General features: G+C 34.5%; 1 protein-coding gene across 1 annotated transcript in view; it reads left to right on the forward strand.

The window, feature by feature from the left end:
- The first annotated feature begins 10,865 nt into the window (after nucleotides 1–10,865).
- LOC143235709 (cytochrome P450 4c3-like) overlaps nucleotides 10,866–23,550 on the forward strand; it is a 34,687-nt gene continuing 22,002 nt past the window's right edge. The window contains exon 1 of the mRNA XM_076473921.1: nucleotides 10,866–11,218. Coding sequence (XP_076330036.1) covers nucleotides 10,975–11,218 — 244 coding nt within the window. The 5' untranslated portion in view covers nucleotides 10,866–10,974. The remainder of the gene's footprint in view (nucleotides 11,219–23,550) is intronic.

Below are 23,550 nucleotides of genomic sequence, written 5' to 3' on the forward strand. Positions count from 1 at the left end.
TCTCTTGTCTTTATTCAATCAATTTTTTTTTTTGAGCGTGACAAAAAACAATAACACTAAGAATTTTGGATTTTGAATGAGTTTTAATTATACACGTTTAATATGAATGTTGTCGTATTGCAGTAAGTAAGATATTTATTCTTCCATTACTTTTAAAGTGGAATATTAAAAGTGTCTGTGTTATAGATGCGTAGTAATAGTAAAGTAATCAATATATATCGCTTCCATTAATTTATTAATATAATACATGCTTATACGTAAGTGCAATATAACATATAGGCAGAATAATACAAATTCTGTAACAGAAAAACATTGCTTTAAATTTTGTATCATAAAATTTGTGGTATACTTCCTACAAGTTACAGATCTAATTTTTTGTCATCACTTGCCTATTTTTTGTGGCTCAATGGCAACTTTAGGGATTATTACGCTACAATTCGAGGTCCGACCCATCCTGTGGTAACTCCAAAGATAGACCATGCATATTTGCGCTTATTACAAACAAATAAACTATAACATTATGTTAAATACACAGAGCAGTAAGCAGTATTTGGTTACTCGCAATATTGGTTTAAAAGCTTCGCAACAGATGACGCTACAAATCAAAGTAATGTTGCAGTATGAAAGAGGGCGAGAGAAAACGTCGAAAATGTTAAAAAAATATGTGACGTCAGCTATCATGAATATAGCAAAAATATGATATATTTAAACTTAGAGTTCTTTCTAAACTTAAATATATCATATTGTTGCTGCATTCGTGTGGTAGTTTGGTCGAATTAGATTTTTAACAAAACAATTATAAGTAGGTGGACATTATTTCAATCAAAGAACGAAGTGAACTTTAAAGTATTAATAATAAAAAGACATTTGGAAAAAGAAACGTTGGTTTAAGCATGGAGAGGTTACCTGATGCTTAAAGATCAAACATCAAGATTAAAACATTTCATTTGAACGGGCGTTCGACTCGTAATCTGACGGTCGAGGGTTAGAATCCCGGTTGCACCAAACATGCTCGCCCTTTCAGCCATGGAGGCGTTATATATAAGGTGAATCCCACTATTCGTTGGTAAAAATAGTAGCCCAAGAGTTGGCGGTGGGTGGTGATGACTAACTGCCTTCTCTCTAGTCTTACACTGCAAAATTAGGGACGATTAGCACAGATAGCTCTCGAGTAGCTTTGGGCGAAATTAAAAACAAACAAACAAAAAGAATTATTTGAACGACAAATAGTTTAAACACCAAACACTAGCTTTCACATGTGTAACGAAACACAATATCGTAATTCTGTTAGATATTAGTATTAGTTCCAAGATTTACTAAAGCTACAAATTTATAGTAAGTTTTCCTTTTTTCCTCTTGTGTAAAGAAGGAATTATTAATTAATTATATAATGATAAACCAATGATTGTTTTTTTTTCGCCCCGTCATGGTCAGGTGGTTAAGGCGTTCGACTCCTAATCTGACGGTCGCGGGTTCAAATCCCCGTCACACCAAACATGCTCGCCATTTCAGCCGTGGGGGCGTTATAATGTGACGGTCAACCCCACTTTTCGTTGGTAAAAAAGTAGCCCAAACGTTGTGGTGGGTGGTAATGACTAGCTGCTTTCCTTCTACTCTTATACTGCTAAATTAGGGACGGCTAACGCAGATAGCCCTTCTGTAGCTTTGAGCGAAATTCAGGAACAAACATATTACTTCGTTTTAGTGGTGGGAATGTGTTTTAGGTTTAGTAAGCAATCTAAACCTTGTAATTTCATTGGCACATAATAATAGTTATAAACGCGTATTGCTTTCTCTTAGTAGTGTACTCAGGTAAAAAGAAATATAAATAAACGAAGGGGGACATGCGTACATAATATCCATTTAAAATCTTAAGAGGTATTGACCGAGAAACTATTGAGGACAAGAACCTGGTATCTGAACACGATCAAAGCTATACAGCACGGAAGTATTAAAAACACCGATTTCTGTGGATTACTGCTCGCTTCGTTAAATCGTAAAGTCTTGTTTGTTTATTTTTAATTTCAAATGTCTTGATTATAGGTTTATTACGTGATTTTATAAATATATACAAACTTGAGATAACAAAGACTCAGTTACTGAACTACGACTTGATACGCTCTATCGGTGAAGGATCTATATAACGCGGTGACATCGTCATCAAATAAATAATTTTAGTTAATCTCTCTTAATTAATAAACAAAATGTTATTTATAGATCAGTGGTTCCCAACCTTTTTGATGCACCGCACCCCTAAAAATTTTAATATGTTCTCGCACCCCTCACAGTAATTATTTATTTAAGAATAAAGGTGAAGGTGGGAACCACTGGTTTCGATAGAGCGATGTCGTCATCGTTGTTCTGAAATTGCATATTACGACTAAGTAAGGTGTTGATATCAGGTTAACAACATGCTAGAAAGTGAATGAAAAAACTGAGTTCTTATCACAAAAGTTTCATGTAATTTACGTTTTTATATTTTTTGGTACCAGTATAAAGTGTATAATAAATAATTTTAAAAAAAAGGCCTAAACACAGTGTAAGTTGTGGTAATAAGTGACAGACGTATTAGAGCAATATTCTGAGTGCAGTGTTTGTTAGTGAATTAGGCCCGGTATGGCCAGGTGGGTGAAGGTTTTCGATTCGTAATCCGAGGGTCGCGAGCTCGAATCTCCGTCGCACCAAATATGCTCGCCCTTTCAGCCGTGGGGGCGTTATAATGTAACCGTCAATCCCACTATTTGTTGGTAAAAGAGTAGCCCAAGAGTTGGTGATGATGACTAGCTGACTTCCCTCTAGTCTTACACTGTTAAATTACGAACGGCTGGCGCTCTGCGCGAAATTTAAAAAAAAAATGTTAGCGTATTTATATTACCGGAAATGGAACTGTTCCTTATCACTTTGTAATCGGTTAGAAAAAACAGCAAAAATTTTATAACACAACAGCGCAAGGCTTTAGAAGAATTTGCTAGAAACTTTAATTTGTATAATACTTATTTTGAAGCATCAGATAGTTTAACACTAGCTTTCTCACTTTACTTTGATATCTATGAGTGGTTAACTCAGTCGAATATATCAATATTTATCTTGCAAAATGCTCCATTGTAGCTCAGCGGAATGTCTGGGCTTATAAACACTAAAAATTGGGTTTCGAAACTCACAATAGGCAGAGCACAAGTAATCCATGATGCAGCTTTACGCTTAACAACAAACTTATCAATCCATTACAAAAAACTGACGATTTTTTCACGCATTTGTAAGAGTCTTTAATAAGAACACTTTCTGAATGTTCACCCCTTTCCCGCCTTCGACTTAAATGAGATTAATTTTTATTGTATTTACCTATTTTTGTTGTTGTTTTTAACTAAGCACAAAGTTACACATGGGCTATCTGTGATCTGCCCACCACGGGTATCGAAAGTCGGATTTTAGAGTTTTAAGTCAGCAGACACGCCACTGAGCAACTGGAGGGGCATGTGTTTACCTAAGGTTAAAGTTTAAAAATATAAAACAAATTACGGTATAAATAAAATCATATATACACACACATTATTGTGTAATATTTTGTGAAATATATTATTATTGTGGATACGGATAATTTTTCAAATAGAAAACAACAAACTAATCTTATAACAAATAGCGACCTGATAGTGGACATTTATAAGGTATTTTTTTGTACCTGACTAAGCGAGCAGGAATGTGTGGAGATACTTTAGTGACCGCTGCAAAGTTTCAAAATAGTGACGAAGGTAGCGTGTCCTACTTCTGATTGACCGTCTTAAGCTTGAAAACACCAAAACCAGTTCCTGATTTATTACCGTGTTCTACACTAACGAAATATTCCATTTAGATACAGGCGATAAAAACACATACTGCTTAAAAAAGAAATAGTACTGACCCACATAGAGCCGATGGAAGAAACGAACCTGATTACGCGCTGTTTATCACGTCTAGGTCACCAAATATAGTGAATACAATCGAAAGAAAACACTTATTTAAATATAAATATCTCTTTTCAATAGATAACTGTGTGTAAATTCTGTCAGAACAACAAAAAACAAAATAACGCTGTTCAAACGTCTTAACAAAGTACGGCACCGTTTGTTTAATCTGTTGTAAAGTTTTCGATACAGGGCAATATGATTGGTTTTTGTGTCTCATATTTTCTACCTCTATCTTTGAGCAAATCACATTGGGCTACTTGCTATATCTATCTTTAGGAACTGAACCCTTGATTTTAGCGTAATGAGTTTAAACTTATCACTGTTCCAAATGGAGACTAAATATAATTTTAGAGGAGATTTGTTTGTTTGTTTGTTTTCGAATTTCGCACAAAGCTACTCGAGGGCTATCTGTGCTAGCCGTCCCTAATTTAGCAGTGTAAGACTAGATGGAAGGCAGCTAGTCATCACCACCCACCGCCAACTCTTGGGCTACTCTTTTACCAACGAATAGTGGGATTGACCGTCACATTATAACGCTCCCACGGCTGAAAGGGCGAGCATGTTTGGCGCGACCGGGATGCGAACCCGCGACCCTCAGACTACGAGTCGCACGCCTCAACATGCTTGGCCATGCCGGGCCACTTTAGAGGAGAATGAAACATGTTACAGAAGCAAGAGTTGTGTGTGTGTGTGTTTTCTTATAGCAAAGCCACATCAGGTTAACTTCTGAGCCCACCGAGGGGAATCGAACCTTGATTTTAGCATTGTAAATCCGTAGACTTACCGCTATACTGGCGGGGGCCTACAGAAGCAGATGCGTACGTGAGTGTGCAGAAATGCTAACACATTATTTTAGAAATGCCTTTGAATTTTAAAAAATCTAGCTTTCTGGTTTTACATACGCATATACAAATATATTTTGTTAGTTAATGTTGCTTTTGTTATAACTAGCATATATTTATAAGGTACATTGATATTTTCACAATCTAAATGAAGTTACTATGTTTTAAGGGAGTTTCGTGCGTGAAAATAATAATATTGTTATAACAACATTTTAGCTGTAATACTATAACATAAAATACTTACATTAAAATAATAGGCACAATAATTGCATAATAATCATTTATTTGACGCTTAAAATATTAGAATATTATGTATCTTAAATCTTGGTCGTATTTTCATAGTGCCTTGGGCTTTTACTATGTAGGTTTGTAGGTGAAACGTGCTTTGTATGAAAGTCATGGATGGCGGACTGCAATTTTACTTACCAGGTGGTGAGACCAATTCGGGGTCAATATCCCACAAACAACAAGGACCTTGTACATCTAATGCAAAGCACCGTTGTAAAGTAGGTCACTGATTGCGGAGAAACTGATACAGAAAGGTCACGTCTACACTTTCAGCATCTTATTAGAATCAGTGCTCTGAAACCTTCTTCGGTAGTCTTGTAATGGTAACGTCTTTAGCTAAAATTAGTAAAAGATAACGAAAAAAAAAACTATTAAGGTAATCTCTCATTTTACCACATTTACCAAAAGAGGCATCTGACTCTAAAAACACAACAAAAACGTTTTTTGGAGGAGACGACATATTATCTGATTTTATCAAAACAAACTTAAAACAATGCGTTTGAAGAAATTATATAAACAGAAAAAAACAAGGAATTTAAAAAAATCAAAACTTCCATATATTTAGATTTGTAAAAATATTTGTTTGTTTGTTTTGAATTTCGCGCAAAGCTACTCGAGGGTTATCTGCGCTAGCCGTCCCTAATTTAGCAGTGTAAGACTAGAGGGAAGACAGCTAGTCACCTCCGCCCGCCGCCAACTGTTGGGCTACTCTTTAACAACGAATAGTGGGATTGACTGTAACATTATAACATCCCCACGGCTAAAAGGGTGAGCATGTTTGGCGCGGCATGGATGCGAACCCGCGACCCTCTGATTAGGAGTCGCACGCCTTAACCTACCTGGCCATGCCGGGCTCTTGTAAAAATAAAGAACTTTAAAATATTAACATTCACTTGTATTAAAAAGGCTCTGCTTGGCCAGGTGGGTTAAGGCGTTCGACTCGTAATCCGAGAGTCGTGGGTTCGAATCCCTGTCAAATATGCTCGCCCTTTCAGCCGTGGGGGCATTATAATGTGACAGCCAATCCCACTATTCGTTGTTAAAGAGTAGCCCAACAGTTGGCGGTGGGTGTTGGTGACTAGCTACCTTCCCTGTAGTCTTACATTGCTAAATTAGGGACGGCTAGCGCAGATAACCCTCTAGTAGCTTTGCAAGAGTTTGCGGTGGATGGTAATGACCAGATGCCTTTCCTCTAGTCTTACAAAACTAAATTCAAAAACAACTAAATTCTCAATACACTATTTTGTATTTGTTTTCAAAGTACACTCTTGCTCTACTGAGTACGACTTTGGAGCGTTTTACGCTTTAATACGCAAGGTGAACCTTCTGAAATAAACGAAATTTTTTGTTTAATTTCCAGTCAAGCAAATGATAAGCTTATAATAACTGTATGCAATTACACGTAGAATAACCTGTTTGGTGTAAGTTATTTAGAAACATGAACAAACTAAAATTACCAACGTAAACATGGTTCGACAACCCACGTTGTTATCTTCACGAACTTGTTAATTGTTATTTGTTTGTTTTCAATTTCGCACAAAGCTACACGAGGACTATCTTCGTTAGCCGTTCCTAATTTAGCATTGTAAGACTAGAGGAAAGGCAGCTAGTCATCACCACCCACCGCCAACTCTTGGGCTACTCTTTTACTAATGAACAGTGGGATTGAACATTACATTATAACGTTCCCACGACGACCATATTTGGTATGATCAGGATTCCAATCCGCGAGTCGAGCACACTAATCATATGAATAAGTAGTGATCAGGTACATTGAACACGAAAAAGATTCATCTGCAGGAGGGAGAGAATTATTACTTAATCAGCTTTTAGTAAATACATATCGTACAAGTATTTGTCAGTTTTAGTAAACAAAACAAAAACAAAAAACAGCACATTTATCAATGTTTAAACATCTGAATTCGACAGCTGTATTATTCAACTAAACGAGAATTTGGTAAAACAAAATTTGAGTTATCGCTATTATTTGTTAGTGTATATTTTAAAATTTATTTCTTGGTTTTTAATATTCCATTGTTCGAATACGTTATAAAATCTAATGTGTTCAGGACAGAGAGAAATGTTATGTTGTTTAACCCTAATCAAAAATGTTCAAAGGAGCGCGAGCTTGTCCTAGTGACTAGCGTATCGATCCGAAAGTCGTGGATTCCAAGCACAGTTTTGGTTATGGATGCGTTATAAGTGTGACAGAAAATCCCATTGTTTGGTTAAAAATAACAGTTTCAAACGGTGAGCGCTGTCGACAAGTTGTCTTCTTTCTGGTAGTCCTCAAAGTTAAAACAGTTATACGTGAGTCATAGGTACTTATAACCAGGTGTTTAGCTCTTTGTGTATGTAAGATGTAGTTGAAATGTAGAAGTAATCAACAAACAGACAGTTTTGAAAGAAATAACGTGCTGTGGTTTTTGACGTAAAAAGGCTTGGCATGGCAGAGTGATTAAGATACACGACTCGCAACATCGCGGTTTCGAATTCTATTATCGAACATGCTAACTTTTTCAGCTGTGAGGGCGATATTATGATGACCAATCCCACTTTTTGTTAGTAAAAGAGTAACTCAACATTTTGCAATGAAGGATATTCACTAGTGAACTTCTCTCTATTCTATCACTTCTGAATTAGGGACGGCTAGCCCTCGGAGTAGTTTTGCACGAAATTCAAACAAACAAGTGATGTGAAAACTCGTTTAGTTGTGTATATGAGCTAAGGAACTTAACGTGTCATTTATATTACTATATTACATTATATTATATTTATATTACTATATTACATTCCACGTCATAATATGCTCTTCATAATTAGATTAACTCCATGTAGGGCTGGTTTCTAGACCACTCCCGCAACCACGTTTCTTAAGCAATAACGCTTTCGTGCAGCCTCATTAATAGGCAAGAAACTCTGACGTAACAACTTAACGAATCTCACCTGACTGGGTACAGTCTAGTTTGAAAAACAAAACAAAAACGGAGCAAATAAATTACAAGATTAATGCGTGTATTTTAATCAGGGACGATAATTCAACATAATATCCCTAATTTTAGGACACCTCAAAGCCTTTTTTTGTCCAACCAGGAAAAGTAGACCTTGATTTTGTCAGAACAAATCAGAAACTCACTCTTTGTATTTCAGTTTTAAAATAAATTCACAATATTAAAAAACACACTTTATATATGAATCAAACCGGTCTAAACGATGAAAGAAGAGTTTTGGTGTAATGTGTTTTTTCGTATGTAATTACTCAAGATATTGAAACATAAAACTGAAACATTAAGTTAAAATGTAAAATGAATAATAATAAACAGTTGGCCCGGCATGGCCAGGTTGTTAAGGCAGTCGACACGTAATCCAAGGGTAGCGGGTTTGAATCTCCCTCCCACCCAATTCGCCCTTTCAGCAGTGGGAGCGCTATAATGTTTCAGTCACTCCCACTACTCGTTGGTAAAACAGTAGTGATGATGACTAGCTGCCTTCCCTCTAGTCTTACACTGCTAAATTAGGAAAGGCTAGCGCAGATAGCCCTCGTGTAGCTTTGCGTGAAATTCAGAATAAACTATACAATAATAAAACAATCACTTAGTTTAGCAGCTTAAAATGTAAATAAAATTACTTGTAGTTTATTTTAAGAAAAACAAACTCACCGAGCAGCTAAGTTATGAATCGTGTGTGAAAAAAACAAAACCATTAAACCCAACTTCTCTTACTTTCAAACGTTTCTAAACTATTTTCGTATTATAGGCGTCACTTCTCTATCTTTTACATATCTACTGGCAAAATTCCACCAAACTAGACTATGAATTATCTATATTGTACTCAACAAGGGGATCGAAACCCCGTTTTTAAAGTAACATTATAAACCCTCAGTCTTATCGCTAAGCCACTGAAGGGCGCTACGGACTGCAGATCGCTATCTGTATAACAGTTTTTGAAACAGCAATTGAATGTCTATGGACATTACGCAACATCTTCAGAATTCGCACCCCAGAAGATTCAGGCTTTCAATTCTTTCACTAGAATAATAGAAAGTTTCGTGTGTAGACAGTTAGGGTTGAACAAAATACTCAGGGCACAACGCGTAGAGGCATCGTGATTAATAAATGCAGAAAAACTTGTTGTGCTTTTGGAGAGCAGGTTTATTTTACGATGATATAATTGGTACGGGTTAGATCTTGTACATTTTGTGATACAATCAGACATAATATCTGATAGTGTGATAAACCATCATGAAAAATAAAATATAAGTGTTTTGGGCTAGCCATAAAAAAAAAAAAAAAGAACTGATATAATTTCTATAGAACGCTTCTGGAACCTCCGTGGATGCTCTTTGCATATAAGGTTAATCCGGTTTCGTAAAATCAGAAATCTTAGCGTTACACTCGTTAAGAAATGTAAGACGGCATCTTATAATGTCGTTCACCTGCTGACAAGAAGTATGGTTTTAACTATATGGAATATATCTCTCTTTTTCTTTTCCCAAGTGTGACTCTTTTACACAAGTTAGCTCATTTAAGCAGTACCCCTGGCGGTTTTATTTGAGGGTACTCGTGTTCCGCGAAAAGTGACTACAAATATGTTATCTAAAAAATATTATTAAATGTGTTTGATAAAAATTTATTTTAGCTTTGTTGTTTATTTGGTCGAAGAAAAGTTTAGTTATGAAACATTTTCTTCTTTTGGGCTGGTCTGTCATACCCTGGTAGTTTGAAGTATAGAAACCAATAGCCAGACAATAGGGAGGACACTATAAAGTAACGTCGATCTAATTTTTATTTAGTAAAAAATAGTCCAAGAGTTGATAAAGGGTGGTGTTAACTGGCTGCCTTCCGTGTTATCTATTATTACAAACAGCTTTACACACCACAAGGTTAAACAAAAAACAAACAAAATGTTTGAGCTAGTTTATATGGGTCTATATAGATTAATGGGTAAAGAAGCTATTGAAAACCCTTCGGTATTTAATTAGAAACGAAAATAGTCGTTTACATTTTATTTACAATATAAATGACGTTTTAGGTTAGCTCATGTTTATAAGTATTAGTCAAGAGTAGTAATAAAACATAAAGTATAAAAAATATAAATTAGTTCAGAAAAATTTAAGGTTAAACTTTTTTTAAAAACTGATTTTTTGTGATAATGTCCTGTTCACAGAAGCCTTTATAATTATCAAGTACGAAAGAAAATTGTTATAAAAAATAGAGAAACGGTACTTATTAATTGCACTGACAAAGACACGAAATATTTGATTGTAGTTGTTTATAAGCATTTTATTTCAGGCAAGTGTAGAATGCTGCCTTTCAAATCAAACTTTGTTTTAGAAAATAAAACAATATGTTAGACAGATGTGTGTATTAATTCAAAACGTATTATGATATCAAACCTAAAATAACAGTTGTCGTAACTCATTTTAGATGAAGTAATCATAAGCCTACATTGAGTGAGAAAATAAATTATCACTAATTCTGTCTATCAAAAGACATTGTAAAAGATGGAAATTATACGCCTATTTCTTTTATGGATGATTAAATCGAATGCTAGAGCATTCTGTACCGAAATAATTACGAGCCAACATCCTAAGATGATATAATGTCCAGAAGAATTCTAATACTAGTTTGTTACATATAGTCACTTACAATGAGAAGACTCAGTCTGGGAATGAGCTCGGTTGATACACCTGACTACTGTCTCTTTCTTTCTTTCACAATTTCGCCACAGGCCTGAAATCGCAAGAAATACGCATGCGTCCTTATAGCGTCAGCGAACTAGTAGATCATTTAGCGGTTACTATATAGTAACACAACAGTGTCGGTACTCAGCGAATGCGTACGTAACATTGCTCTTGTTGTTTGAGCTGTAAAGAAATCAAAGTGAAAACTCTTAGGGTCATGGAACAGGCGCAATCATTGTTCCCGGTTGATTTCATTAATCTTTTTCCCGGACACACTTGGAGAACGCTGGCTCTACTAATTCTTCTCGGAATTCTTCTTCCAGCTGTGTTAATCTATCACAAGTATACACAGAAGGCTGGTAAAGTACTCAAAGTACCCGGATCTTCTGCAAATTCATTGATCGTGGCTTTCGTGCTTCTTTTTTCCTTTTTTCGAAACAAAGCAGTTGACAAAAATGTTCGTAAGTATTAATTTAAGTACACTTTGTTAACCTGACAATCACTTAGGAAGGTCGAAACGTTGTTCTCTGCTTATCAATAAAAGTGTTAATACCCATACCAGCCGTTCTGAGATACATTTTTATTTCACGTGGGTTTCTCGTAATCAAGAGATACCATGCTTAGATTTTTATATATACCGTTGTGTAATATATATTGGTATATGTGTATTTCAGTCCTGAACCTTTTGGAGTAAAGTGCTACCTTGCATGCAGTGGTGACGCCCTCTGGAGCAGCCACATACAGACCATCAAGTTTTTTTTACGTAACCTCATTTCAGCAGGCTTAAAAATCTATATATAGATATTTGTTAATAAATAACATTTCAGAGATTTGTTTGACTCCTAACGTTCAATCCAACTGTCAAGTTTTGGTATTACACGAAAGATCGCTTTGTCAGTGACTTGTGGGAAACAAAAATAGATATAAATTACTTCTTCCTTTAAATGCTTTTAATTTCGGATTCTCAACGGAGAAAAATAAGAGGAATACAATAGGAGTGTGAAAACATCCGCAGTTAACTGAATTTATATCTTCAAACTAAACGTCTGTTAATCAACTTACACATGTGTTGTTTATAAGACTTGTGCAATGCATTTCTTTCAATGTTGTATATATTCACATACATTAAAATCTTCCAAGATGTTTTATGTCAAATAATGTCTGCATGTTTTACTATTTTTTAGTTGAAGATACATTTACTTGTTTGCTTTTTAGTTCATGTTATGTCGACTTATGTTGTTGTAGACTTGTAATGTCAGTAGTTTTAAGTATGATTACGTGACATAATTCTTGGAAGAATGACCGTCACGAAGAAACTTGGCAATGATAGTGCATAATTATTGATTTATTAATGACGAGAAACCTGTTTGAAATGAAAATGTACCTTAGAACAAATGTTATGGGTATTAACACTTTTACCGATAAGCAGAGAACAACATTTCGACCTTCATAGGTAATCTCTAGGTTAACATGTTCGATTTTCGTACCAATTAATTATTACAAATTTATCAGTCAGTTAATTGACCTATTTCTATTAAAACAAAATTATCATGTTAAACATTTCTAGTTCTGTGTTTAATTGCCTGATCAGTTTTCCCTTTTAACTTTTTTGTATAATTTTCTTCATAAAACTTACAATTCCTTATAGTTATTATTGCCTAAAATAACACGAGTTAACTGTTAGCCTAAATGGCTATAAAAGACTCGACATGTATTCCATTTCATTTATTCCTATTTTCACTTTAAATATTTAAATTTGTTTTATACTGTACTGGGTGAAATTGCATGCTTAGAGTTTTCGTAAAGCTACATAAAGGGCTACCATTCGAGCGACCGTCATCCACAATTTTGAACTGAGTAAAATGAAGACAAATACTCAACAGCTTCCGTCGTCAACTCTTGGGTTACGCGCTGGTTTGGTTAAAATTTTGCCCAAGGTTATACGAGCTAGCAGTTCCTAATTTATCGATAACAGATTACAGGGAGACAGCTGATTAACATTACGCACCGCCAACTCTTGAGCTGCTATTGTACCAACGAATAGTGAGATTAACCAAATAATTATAGCACCCCCACGGCTAAAATGACGAGCATAATCGGTGAAGGGAATTCAAACATACGACCTGCATATTGCGAGTCGAGCGCTTCTAATCACTAGGCCATTCAGGACTAAGAAGACTCTGAGTGTGGAGACACTTTTTTTGGTTAATCAACTGTGAATACTCTAATTTTGAATATAATCGAGTAACGTTTTAAAACTGTTTAATATTATCTAAGTAACTAAGTAACTTTTATGTTATTATGCTCTAACTAAGCCTGATCACATGTTACAGAAAATTAAGTTGCACGAGGAGTCTCTTATCCTATGGTTTGCATAATTGTTCAAGTTTAACGTTCTTTGTTTCAAAATTGCACCATAAAACGTCTTCTGAATTTGTTAAATGCTCTAGACTGTTGTATACCTCGGGTTTTTAAAAAAACAAATTAAACGTCGTGCGAGAGAGATAATTCAAAGAAACTTTTCTACAGATTTTATAGAAAAAATGAAGACGAAGTTAAACGACACTGCAGAGTTGTTCTTTCGTTTTCTAAAATGCACGTTGTTGAAGATTATCACTATATTTTAGTGTGATAGAAAAACCTGTGTTTGAAATGAGATACGATTAATCAAGATTGTTCACTGTTATCATGATAACGTCGTATAAAACAGAATAACAAATAAGTTTACATCATTCCAATGAAGAGTTAGCATGCCAAACATGGTAGCTCCCGAGGTTGAAAATTCCAAAGCTTTTTCCGTATTCGTGAATAACGAGTTAACTACAATGAAGGCCACACACAAGGAAAGTGATAATATAAATCTTGAAAGTTGAATACATTTTATTCGATACTGTACAAGCGTTTTTTTTGTTTTTTAAAAAGATACATACGTTAAGAGGAAAACTAGCTGACAGTAATTTTAATGTATTCCAGTGAACAAATGTAATGAGTCAATTTTTATTCAGACTTTTATACTCTGAGCTTAGCTATAACGAGAAATGATGTTCATGGTTCTTGTCTTGCATCTCTAATATTTCAGTGAAGGATGTTATATGGATGTTTAACGGTTCAGTCACAAAAGGGATTCACTGGTCTTATAAGATACGCTAACTTTTCTCATTCTTCAAACATTTATATTCCGAGTGAGACTCTGAAAACAAATGCTCGCTTAAGTGGCATCTCTTACATTTTAGTTAGCGCAATTGATCTGTTTAGACTGGTTGAGCCACTGAGCGACTTCACTGGTTTTACCAGATAGGTTAACTTTTAAACACTATACTGTATAGTGTGATAAAAATATTTCTGAGCTTATGCAATGTGATGGGTTGTAATACTTCTTTAGCCTATGAGTAGCACAAATAAAAATAATAGTTAAGGTACCTGATTTCAAGAAATGTAATACTTTTGTAAATATTATGCATTTCTTAAAACTTCTGAATAGATTTATTTAACTCTAAAAGTAAAATTATATATAAAACGATACGATGGCTTTTCTATAGCTGTCATTAATGTATATTTAACGTATATTTTTCAGACCACTTTTTCTAGGCTTTCTTGTGAGTACAAATGTTGTCAGTGTTTTCTCATCCCGCAAGCCTAATGTTACTAAGGTGTCCTTTGTTTTCTTGTTGCTGGTGAAATATTAGTTTTGACGTGTACCATATAGTTATAATAAATATTGTCCATACTAGATGTGTTTCTGTAAAATGATTTACCCGGCTAAAGGTAGAACCCGTAACGTTGTAAAATATTCTATAACTCATCTCCCATTCGTGTTTATAAGTGAGTGAATAAACCAGAAAGTCCTACGAATTACTAGTGTTGTATCTACACTGATTCTCAACGAAACATTCTTGGTTTTTGTACGTGTAGAGAGATTACTCCTTCATTCGCATAAAATATTACAATCACCCAGTAACATTTATGAAAAATTTATGTAAAAAGTTATATTTTTATCTTAATTTTTAATGACGTAACAACACCACTTCTTTGATACCCTGTTCACACAAGTGGAACTCACTTGTTCGTGATACAATGTATTAAGTGTCTTGAAATGACACGAGAATGGGAACCCTGCAGGAATAGACAAGCAGGTATAACTCAAGTCTATAACAGGATGCAGGACAGGAAAAATCATCATTGACAGGCATAAATAACTTGAGTCAAGTGTAGAAAATGCCAAATAGATAAAATCACTTTTAAAATTTTTGTTCCGTGGTTATGAAAGTATCAGTTTTGTCGCTATTTCAAGGAAGGATAAACATTACAAAAATGTGTCATTTCCGTGTAATGTAACAATTGTTTCGAATAAAGATAAATATATATGTGTTTTACTAATAATAATGAAATTGTCAGTTGGTAAACGATAAACCAGATTTCTCCTTGCTGTCTTTAAGAGACTGGAGCATCTATTATTTAAAAACAACAACTGACACTTAACCTTAAACCATAAGATTTAAGTTGTACACTCTCTATGGTTTTGACAGCGAATTTTATTAATATTGTCTTCTAAATGGGGGAATCTTTAAGCTAACATTTTTCTTCCAATAAAACTTTTCCTTCCCTAATGAGTCAGTGATAAATCTAAGGGTTTATACTATTAGAAAACGAGTTTCGATACCAGCAGTGGATCGAGCACAGGTAATTCATTGTGTAGCTTTTTTGATTAACAAAAACCAACCAGACGATACTTCGTACAGATAACTTACTAAACAAGATACCTGAAAAATAGAGTAAAGTAAGCTAAATTTCTGTCCGTTAAACATCAAAAGGCACAACTTAAGATATAAGAATCGAATAATTTGGTAGCAGCTATTGCCTTCTTCGTAGATTTGATCAAGACTATAAAATGATCATAACTATTGAGAAGTCTTAGACTTTACTAAAAAAGCGCGACATTTCGTTACAATTTGCAGAAAAGCCCCACGATTCATTACAATCATTTCTATAACTTGTAAGTAAATTAAAACTCAGTGAAATTTAAGGTGTTGGTATTTTATAAAATGAGAAATATCAGAATAACAAAAGCTTTTCGCTAGTACAGCGGTGAGTCTACGAATTTACAACCCTCAAATCAGGGGTTCGATTACTCCCGTTGGACTCAGCAGATAACCCGAGGTAGCTTTGCTATAAAAAAAACGCACAGAATAATAATATAAGCTTTGTGGAGCCATATTTTTACAAATTATTTGTCAAACTTATTTATAATTTGTTTTTATTTTACAAAATATACTGTAAAGACAAAATAATTTTTGGTTTAGATGACGTTTATAAATTTATTTTTAATTCGCGTTTCTAGATACTTATAATAATATGTTCAGTAATTTTTACAAGATACATACTGCTGAGATGACCTAAAGAGCTTGACTGAAGGTTTATGATGCTTGAATCATATGGGATACCAAAACAAATATATTTTAAATGCATTTACCCAAGTCTGTCTTAGACAAATTTACGGAGCAAACATTACACACACACACAAAGTTGTCTTACTCCTTGTACGGTCGACAGAGCTAATAACTATACTTAAAGCTTACTGTTTTGGCAACTGACGTCTCCCATACAGAGTTTATGTATTTAAACGTCAAGGCAATATTTTACCAATTAACATCAAGAAATTTTGACACTTATAAAAATCACATACAGTCTTATCTAATTTTGAACTACTGACTAGAAAGAGAGGAAGTCACCAGCCATTAGCATCTGCTGCTATAAAGCCACTGCCTGCTAATTTGAAAAGAATAACTGGAGTGTTGAGATTGTTTATCGGATCGGGTATCGAACAATTCGATCCGCAGTCAAACAAGTTAACCACAAGGCCAAGCTATTAACTAAAAAAGGGAAAAGATAAGTACTCGCTGAACAGTTTTTATGACCTCTGTGATGTGACAACAAAAACTACAATACACCGAGGTGAGACTTCAAATACTGTTGAACAGTTTTTATGACCTCTGTGATGTGACAACAAAAACTACAATACACCGAGGTGAGTCTTCAAATACTTTTGAACAGTTTTTATTACCTCTGTGATGTGACAACAAAAACTACAATACACCGAGGTGAGTCTTCAAATACTGTTGAACAGTTTTATTACCTCTGTAGTGTGACAACAAAACTACAATACACCGAGGTGAGTCTTCAAATACTGTTGAACAGTTTTTATTACCTCTGTAGTGTGACAACAAAACTACAATACACCGAGGTGAGTCTTCAAATACTGAGGGCTATCTGAACAGTGTTTAGTCATACACCCACCGCCAACTCTGTAGTGTGGGACAATACACCCACGGCTGGGAGGGCGAGCATGTTTAGCGCGACGCGGGCGCGAACCCGCGACCCTCGGTTTACAGTCGCAACTTCAAATACTGTTGAACACCGTAGGTGAGAGGTCTTCAAATACTGTTGAACAGTTTTTATTACCTCTGTAGTGTGACAACAAAACTACAATACACCGAGGTGAGTCTTCAAATACTGTTGAACAGTTTTTATTACCTCTGTAGTGTGACAACAAAAACTTCAATACTTCTTCAAACATACACCGAGGTGAGTCTTCAAATACTGTTGAACAGTTTTATTACCTCTGTAGTGTGACAACAAAACTACAATACACCGAGGTAAATCTTCAAACATTACTGAACAGTTTTATTACCTCTGTAATGTGACAACAAAAACTACAATACGCCGAGGTAAATATTCAAATACTGTTGAACAGTGTTTATTACATCTGTAATGTGACAACAAAAACTACAATACACCGAGGTAAATCTTCACTGTTTTGTTAATTATTTCCTGGTATATGAGTATTATTGATAAGTTTATTTTGAATAATTTTTCCTGCTATATCGTTGAAGGTTACTGCTATGGTAACACTGACATATTTATAATTGTCCAAGTGTGCTACTGGGGAAGGGGAGTCTTCCACCCATCAAGCAAATGCTAGTTTATGCACATTGAGTTACTCGTAATCACGAGATTACACCTATACAACAATTAACACTGACATGAATGAATGTGTTACTCTCAGGTCTACTGTAACGACGCGTATGTGTGTGTATTTTATTTGTTGGTCATTTGACCAAAATAGTGTGTGTGTGTGTGCGTGCCTTCTGAAACTTCCTTAATTTTTTCAAATTTAGATTTAGAATTACGGGAGAAAATTTTTTGCTGTAAAACAGAGAAGGATTATTTTATCTTATTTAAGCTTGTGTATTTCAAAGTATTGATAATATGCGATGTTTATAGATATATTAGTTTTTGACAAATCTAAGTAAGCTTAAAAATTCTATGGACATTCGGCTATGATCCAACTGCAATATCACTCAATATGAATTCTTATAATTAATGGATGATCTGTATTTAATAGCATAGATTTTATCATTTATTTGAAATACTTTTCAAAGATCGTATTTTCAGATACTCAGCGCTAGTTCGTAAACTTAAATAATGCGTTACACGCATTGGCGATGTAATGATTTTTGTTATGAGACGCTTAAAAAATCATTGCATAAGATCGAAAACTCTGTATATGACGAGCACCACTCAGATGGTGTGCTTCTAGGTTTTCTCGTGGCTTTTGAATGTGCAAGGTACAGAAGTTTGAAACAGTCTCAAAGTTAAATTCGCGTAGAGAAAGGTAAATAAACTAGAACAGGAGTGGACAACTCCAAGGCCAGTGGACAGCCCAATTGTGGCCACCTAGAGTTTAGGAATAAACTTTTTCCATCGTTTATTTTTATGGCAAATTTGCTAATCAGTAACTGCACTACCTCAAATCATCGCTAATGTCCCGCGCTTCATCACTTCTACAGACTTCGCCCATTTTTTTAACGTCAGTCTGGTTTAGATGTTTGTTCTCGAGTGTGCGTTATTTTGCATGCACTTGCAAACATATTTTTATTGTGCAACTTTCAAGTGTTTAAATATATTTTGTTTTTAATCCCATAATATGGGTAAGTGGATAATTCTTAAACGAAAGAATCCAGATGATGGTGAACACTCAGAAAATAAAGACAATTTAATTGATTCTGGCATAACTGACGAAAATAGAATGGCTCGTGACTGGATAAACGTGAAACGAAAATTTAACGAAAGTTGGGATTTGAAATTTGTAGTGAGTGAAGCAAATAATAAGTTAGTATGTTTTTTGTGTAACAAAGTTTTTAGGAATAATAAAGTATATAACCTTAAGCAACATTTTAACAATTTTCACAACGAATTTGATGAAAAATTTCCATTTGATAGCAAAAATCGTATGAATGAAATCAGTCGTCTGAAAGCACAACTTCAGGAACAAAAGGGAGGCCTAAAAATATTTTTATCATTGATAGAACTAATTACGTTAGCTAGCTATAAAGTAGCTTGGATTCTAGCTAAAAAAAAAAAGAAATCATTTTCTGATTCTGGACTTGTAAAAGAAATATTGATTGTTATCATTGAAACTCTGCTGAAGAATTATGATTCAAAATTAAAAGATGATATTCTTCAAAAGGTAAATAACTTGCAATTAACTCGAAAAACAATTGTCTTAAATTGAAACTTTGTCACAGCAGCGTGATTTTCACTTTCTGTGCGACATGATGGCTCACTTGAATAATTTGATTACGAAGCTTCAGGGAAGAGGTAAAATAATAAGCGAGCAATCACAGTCTATTCATGAATTTCAAATAAAGCTAAATCTCCTTGTAGAACAATTACAAAAGAATGATTTGACACATTTTGCAAAGTTAAATACTCTTCTAAAAATAACTAGGACTATGATTTCTCTGATGCTAAAAATTATCTCTGCGTAAACTGGATCAAAAATCTATCTCAAAAATTTGAATTAAAATTTGAAATTGATATTTGAATTTTTGCATGATCCATTTCAATTTGACTCAGGAAATTTCAGTAAGGAAATTATATCTTTTCTGTCTTTGAATAAGTGTGGATTTGAAGACGAGATGTTTACCCTGCAAAGTGTAGAACACATAAGAGGTGAAAAAAATGTTCTATCAGAGAGATGTGGCTCACTATTCTGATAAATGAGTCTTCCATGTTTAAAGATAGCAATTTAAAAAAGTATTTTCCATGTTTGGATCCGCACGGGTGTGAAAGTCAACATTTTCTACGCTAGATTTTCTGAAGTCTAGATACAGATCTTGGCTTACTGACATAAATTTAGCGGCAGAACTAAGATGCTCATTGAGCATAGATATTAAGCCAAATGTCACGAAACTTGTTGATGAAAACTCCCATCAATTTTCACATTGAAGGTTAGTTGAAATGCAATTATTTTAATTAAACTAACATCCTTCAATTTTTTTAATAGTGTGGCCAGCGTTGTTTTCATTAATCGCAGTTGTGGCCACTATGAAAAGTAAGTTGCCCAACCCTGAACTAAAAGAACACCGGTAGAGTGCGTACGTCCCCCACGCAACGCCAATCATGTTCTGTTCTCAAATACAAAAACGTGTCAGTACGTTCCTCGTTATCAACGGACACGGACAATGTTTGATAAGATAATGATAAATAATATTCTACACAGGTACACCAAGGTTCATTAAGTTATGATCTTTTTTGACTGAGTTATAGAGCAGAAAATAATGTGGAAAACCTTTTTTTCCTGTTAACAGATAAGAATTTTTTTCTTGACTTTGATTTTTGATCTTGAACCTCCAAAAATTAATCACCTCCTAGTTCGCTCATATTCCAAATGTAAACTAATTTTGTATATTTTTTTTTGTTTGAGACAAAATACATAAACAAAACAAATTGAAACATAACCTCCGTCTATACGCGGTGGCAGAGGTACAAAAGCTGTAAGTAGTTTGATAGACAACTAATATTAAGATTAACTTAATATTTTATTTTGCAACTTAAAGAAGATTTATAAGTTATCTAACTGATGTTTTCCATTTTTTGATGACTGGAAAATTACTTTATATCAACAAATCACATGCAATTTAAAATTTTGTTCCTACAATTATTTATTTCTTAAATTTTGCGAAATGTTTCCCTAGAACTATATACAAGTACCACTCACCGCCAACTCTAGTTGAAAATTGACTCTCACTCTTGTAATGCACCCCTTAAACTGTGAAGCGCGATTTTTTTATGTGACAAAGGGACGCGAACCATAAATTTCCGATCTACATTGATACATCCTCACCACTGGACCAAATTCAGTTCAGTTAACACACAACTATATAGCGTTGTATTGATATGCTTATTTTTCGTTGGGGATTTTATGTGAAACGGCTCCCCATTGGCACATCGATATGTCCTAAACCGGGTTTTGTTACCCATGATAGGCAGAGCATAGATAGCCCTTTGTATATTTTTGTGTTTAGCTTCAAATAATTATATAAAACTTTTTAAAATCACGCAAGTTGACACAACTTGAAATTATAGCTTTACTTGTCGTGTTATTATTATTCGCCCTCAATTAATTTATTTTCTAATTAATTTTGTACTTTTCAGTGCTTTATTTTATGATTTCGAATGCTTTTTTTGCATTTCAACTGATTTCACTCTCTTATTGTTGTAGGCGGAATACGTGTGTCTCATGATACTTCGAATATTATTTCATGGAAGATGTAGTACCCTCTTCAATGGCACAACGGCATGTTCGTGGACTTATACTCTAAAAACCAGGTTTCGATACCCGTGATGTGTAATACATAAATAGACCCATGTGCTGCTTTTTGCTTGACTAGAAACAAACAAATATGTAGCTTATTATTGTCATTGTAATATTTTATGTATCTAAGCAGTATGAATTATTCAAAACATGTTTCCTACAGCAAATGTTATGGACGAAAAAATCGTGCCTTTTCAAAGAAGTAAGCATCCCAAACTAGGTTGCGTCAGTTAATTTAAACTGGTCACAGTTTAAAATTAAAGTAAAACGACCTTTCTTTATAACCGGGTGAAAAGAAAGAAAAACAAATATTTTTGCATAAGAACCGAGTATGTGAAGTCTGTCGGCTTTGTACCCCAGGTGAGAAAGTGGTTCAGAGCTTCGAGGAAAAGGTCAATACATATACTATATATTTTGTTGTTAAGGCATTGCAATATCCTGGAACTTATGAATGTGCATATTCTCCTAACGGGTCCGGGTTCGAATCCCCATCATACCAAACATGCTCGTCCTTTCAGCCCTGGGGCATTATAATGTGACGGTAATTCCCACTATTCTTTGGTGAAAGAGTAGCCCAAAAGTTAGCTGTGGGTGGTGATGACTAACTGCCTTTTCTCTAGTCTTACACAGCTAAATTAGGGACGACTAGCGCTGATAGCCATCTTGTAGCTTTGCGCGAAATTCAAAACAAACCAAAATCTAATCCCACGTTACCTATGACACTTTTTCTTCGCTTCATCTATCTAATATACAGATTTTTCTCTTAGTGGCTACAAAACACGTTCACACCAACAATATGTTTGAACTAATTTTTTATTGTTCATGATAAGATATTTTTGGACTCATTCGGTTTCGTTACCCTTGGGCACAGAATAAGATCTTCCATTACTGATGGTTACGACGCTTCACTCGTAATCCGAGGGTCGTAAGTTCGAATCTCCGTCACATAAAACATTGGTGGGGGCGTTATAATGTGACGGTCAATCTCACTAACTGTCTTTTCTCTATTCTTACACTGCTATATTAGGGACGGCTAGTATAGATAGCCCTCGTGTACCTTTAAGCGAAATTCCAAACAAACAAACAAACAACATTTATAATCAATATCGTCCCCTTTGTGCCAAACACTAAAACTAAACGATGAAAATAATACACGTTGTAAATAATAAATTAACTACATTTAAACTACAAGATAATCTTGACAAAATGTTTCTTAAATCCAGTTACTCAGTCATAATTATTCTAATCAGGTAATTTTAGAAACATTACTTTCGCGTCTAACTGACCTAAATCTGGATTTTTGCGAGAGTTGAAATTTTTTACTTGAAAGTTGTAGGACAATAACCCGTATTTTTCTTTCAACTTGACATCTTTGTGTAGTTTATAGGATTTTTTTTTTTTGCAGTGCAACTTCATGATGAGAATAAAAATGTCTAGCTGTTTTTAGAACACTTCCGTATACCCAGCAGTCATCCATGTGCTTTTGTAGTTTCTTACTCGTATATACGAACCTATTAATTCCTCGGTATTTGTAATTATGTTTGCCCAAACATTTCGTGATACGTGACTTGTAATTTTATTGCATTACATGTTTAAGTTTTACTTCTAAAGTTTTAACTTTCAAAGGAAAGCCTTCAAGTTTCTTCTGTTGTTTTTTCTTTTCTCAATTTTCTGAGTTATCAGTGTTGTTATATTTAGTGATTTATTTAGACTATCAACAAGTTATTTTAGTTTTTAACCTACAAGCTTTCGGGTCAATTACCTAAGCTTTTTACTGGCGCGAGACGTTTAGTAAACAAAAATTGTTTAGTTGGATCCTATTAGTACGTCTCACTTCTATAGCCCCCGAGTGGCACGGCGAGCAGCATGTCTGCGGACTTACACAGCTAGAAACCGAGTTTCGATACTCGTGGTAGACAGAGCACAGATATCCTATTGTGTAGCTTTGTGCTTAATTCTAAACAAACAAATGCACCCGTAGAAGGCTTAGACGATTGAGCCGAAAGCTTGTACATACGAAAAAAAAACAAAACTACCTAAAATAACTTAATGATAGTGCAGGTAAATTACTTAATATGAATATGAACAGTCACGTTGAAAGTCCGAAAATTTATTTGCTACCGTTGTATTTTTAGA

The sequence above is a fragment of the Tachypleus tridentatus genome, chromosome 12 (assembly GCF_004210375.1).
Source record: "Tachypleus tridentatus isolate NWPU-2018 chromosome 12, ASM421037v1, whole genome shotgun sequence".
Lineage (NCBI taxonomy): Eukaryota > Metazoa > Arthropoda > Merostomata > Xiphosura > Limulidae > Tachypleus > Tachypleus tridentatus.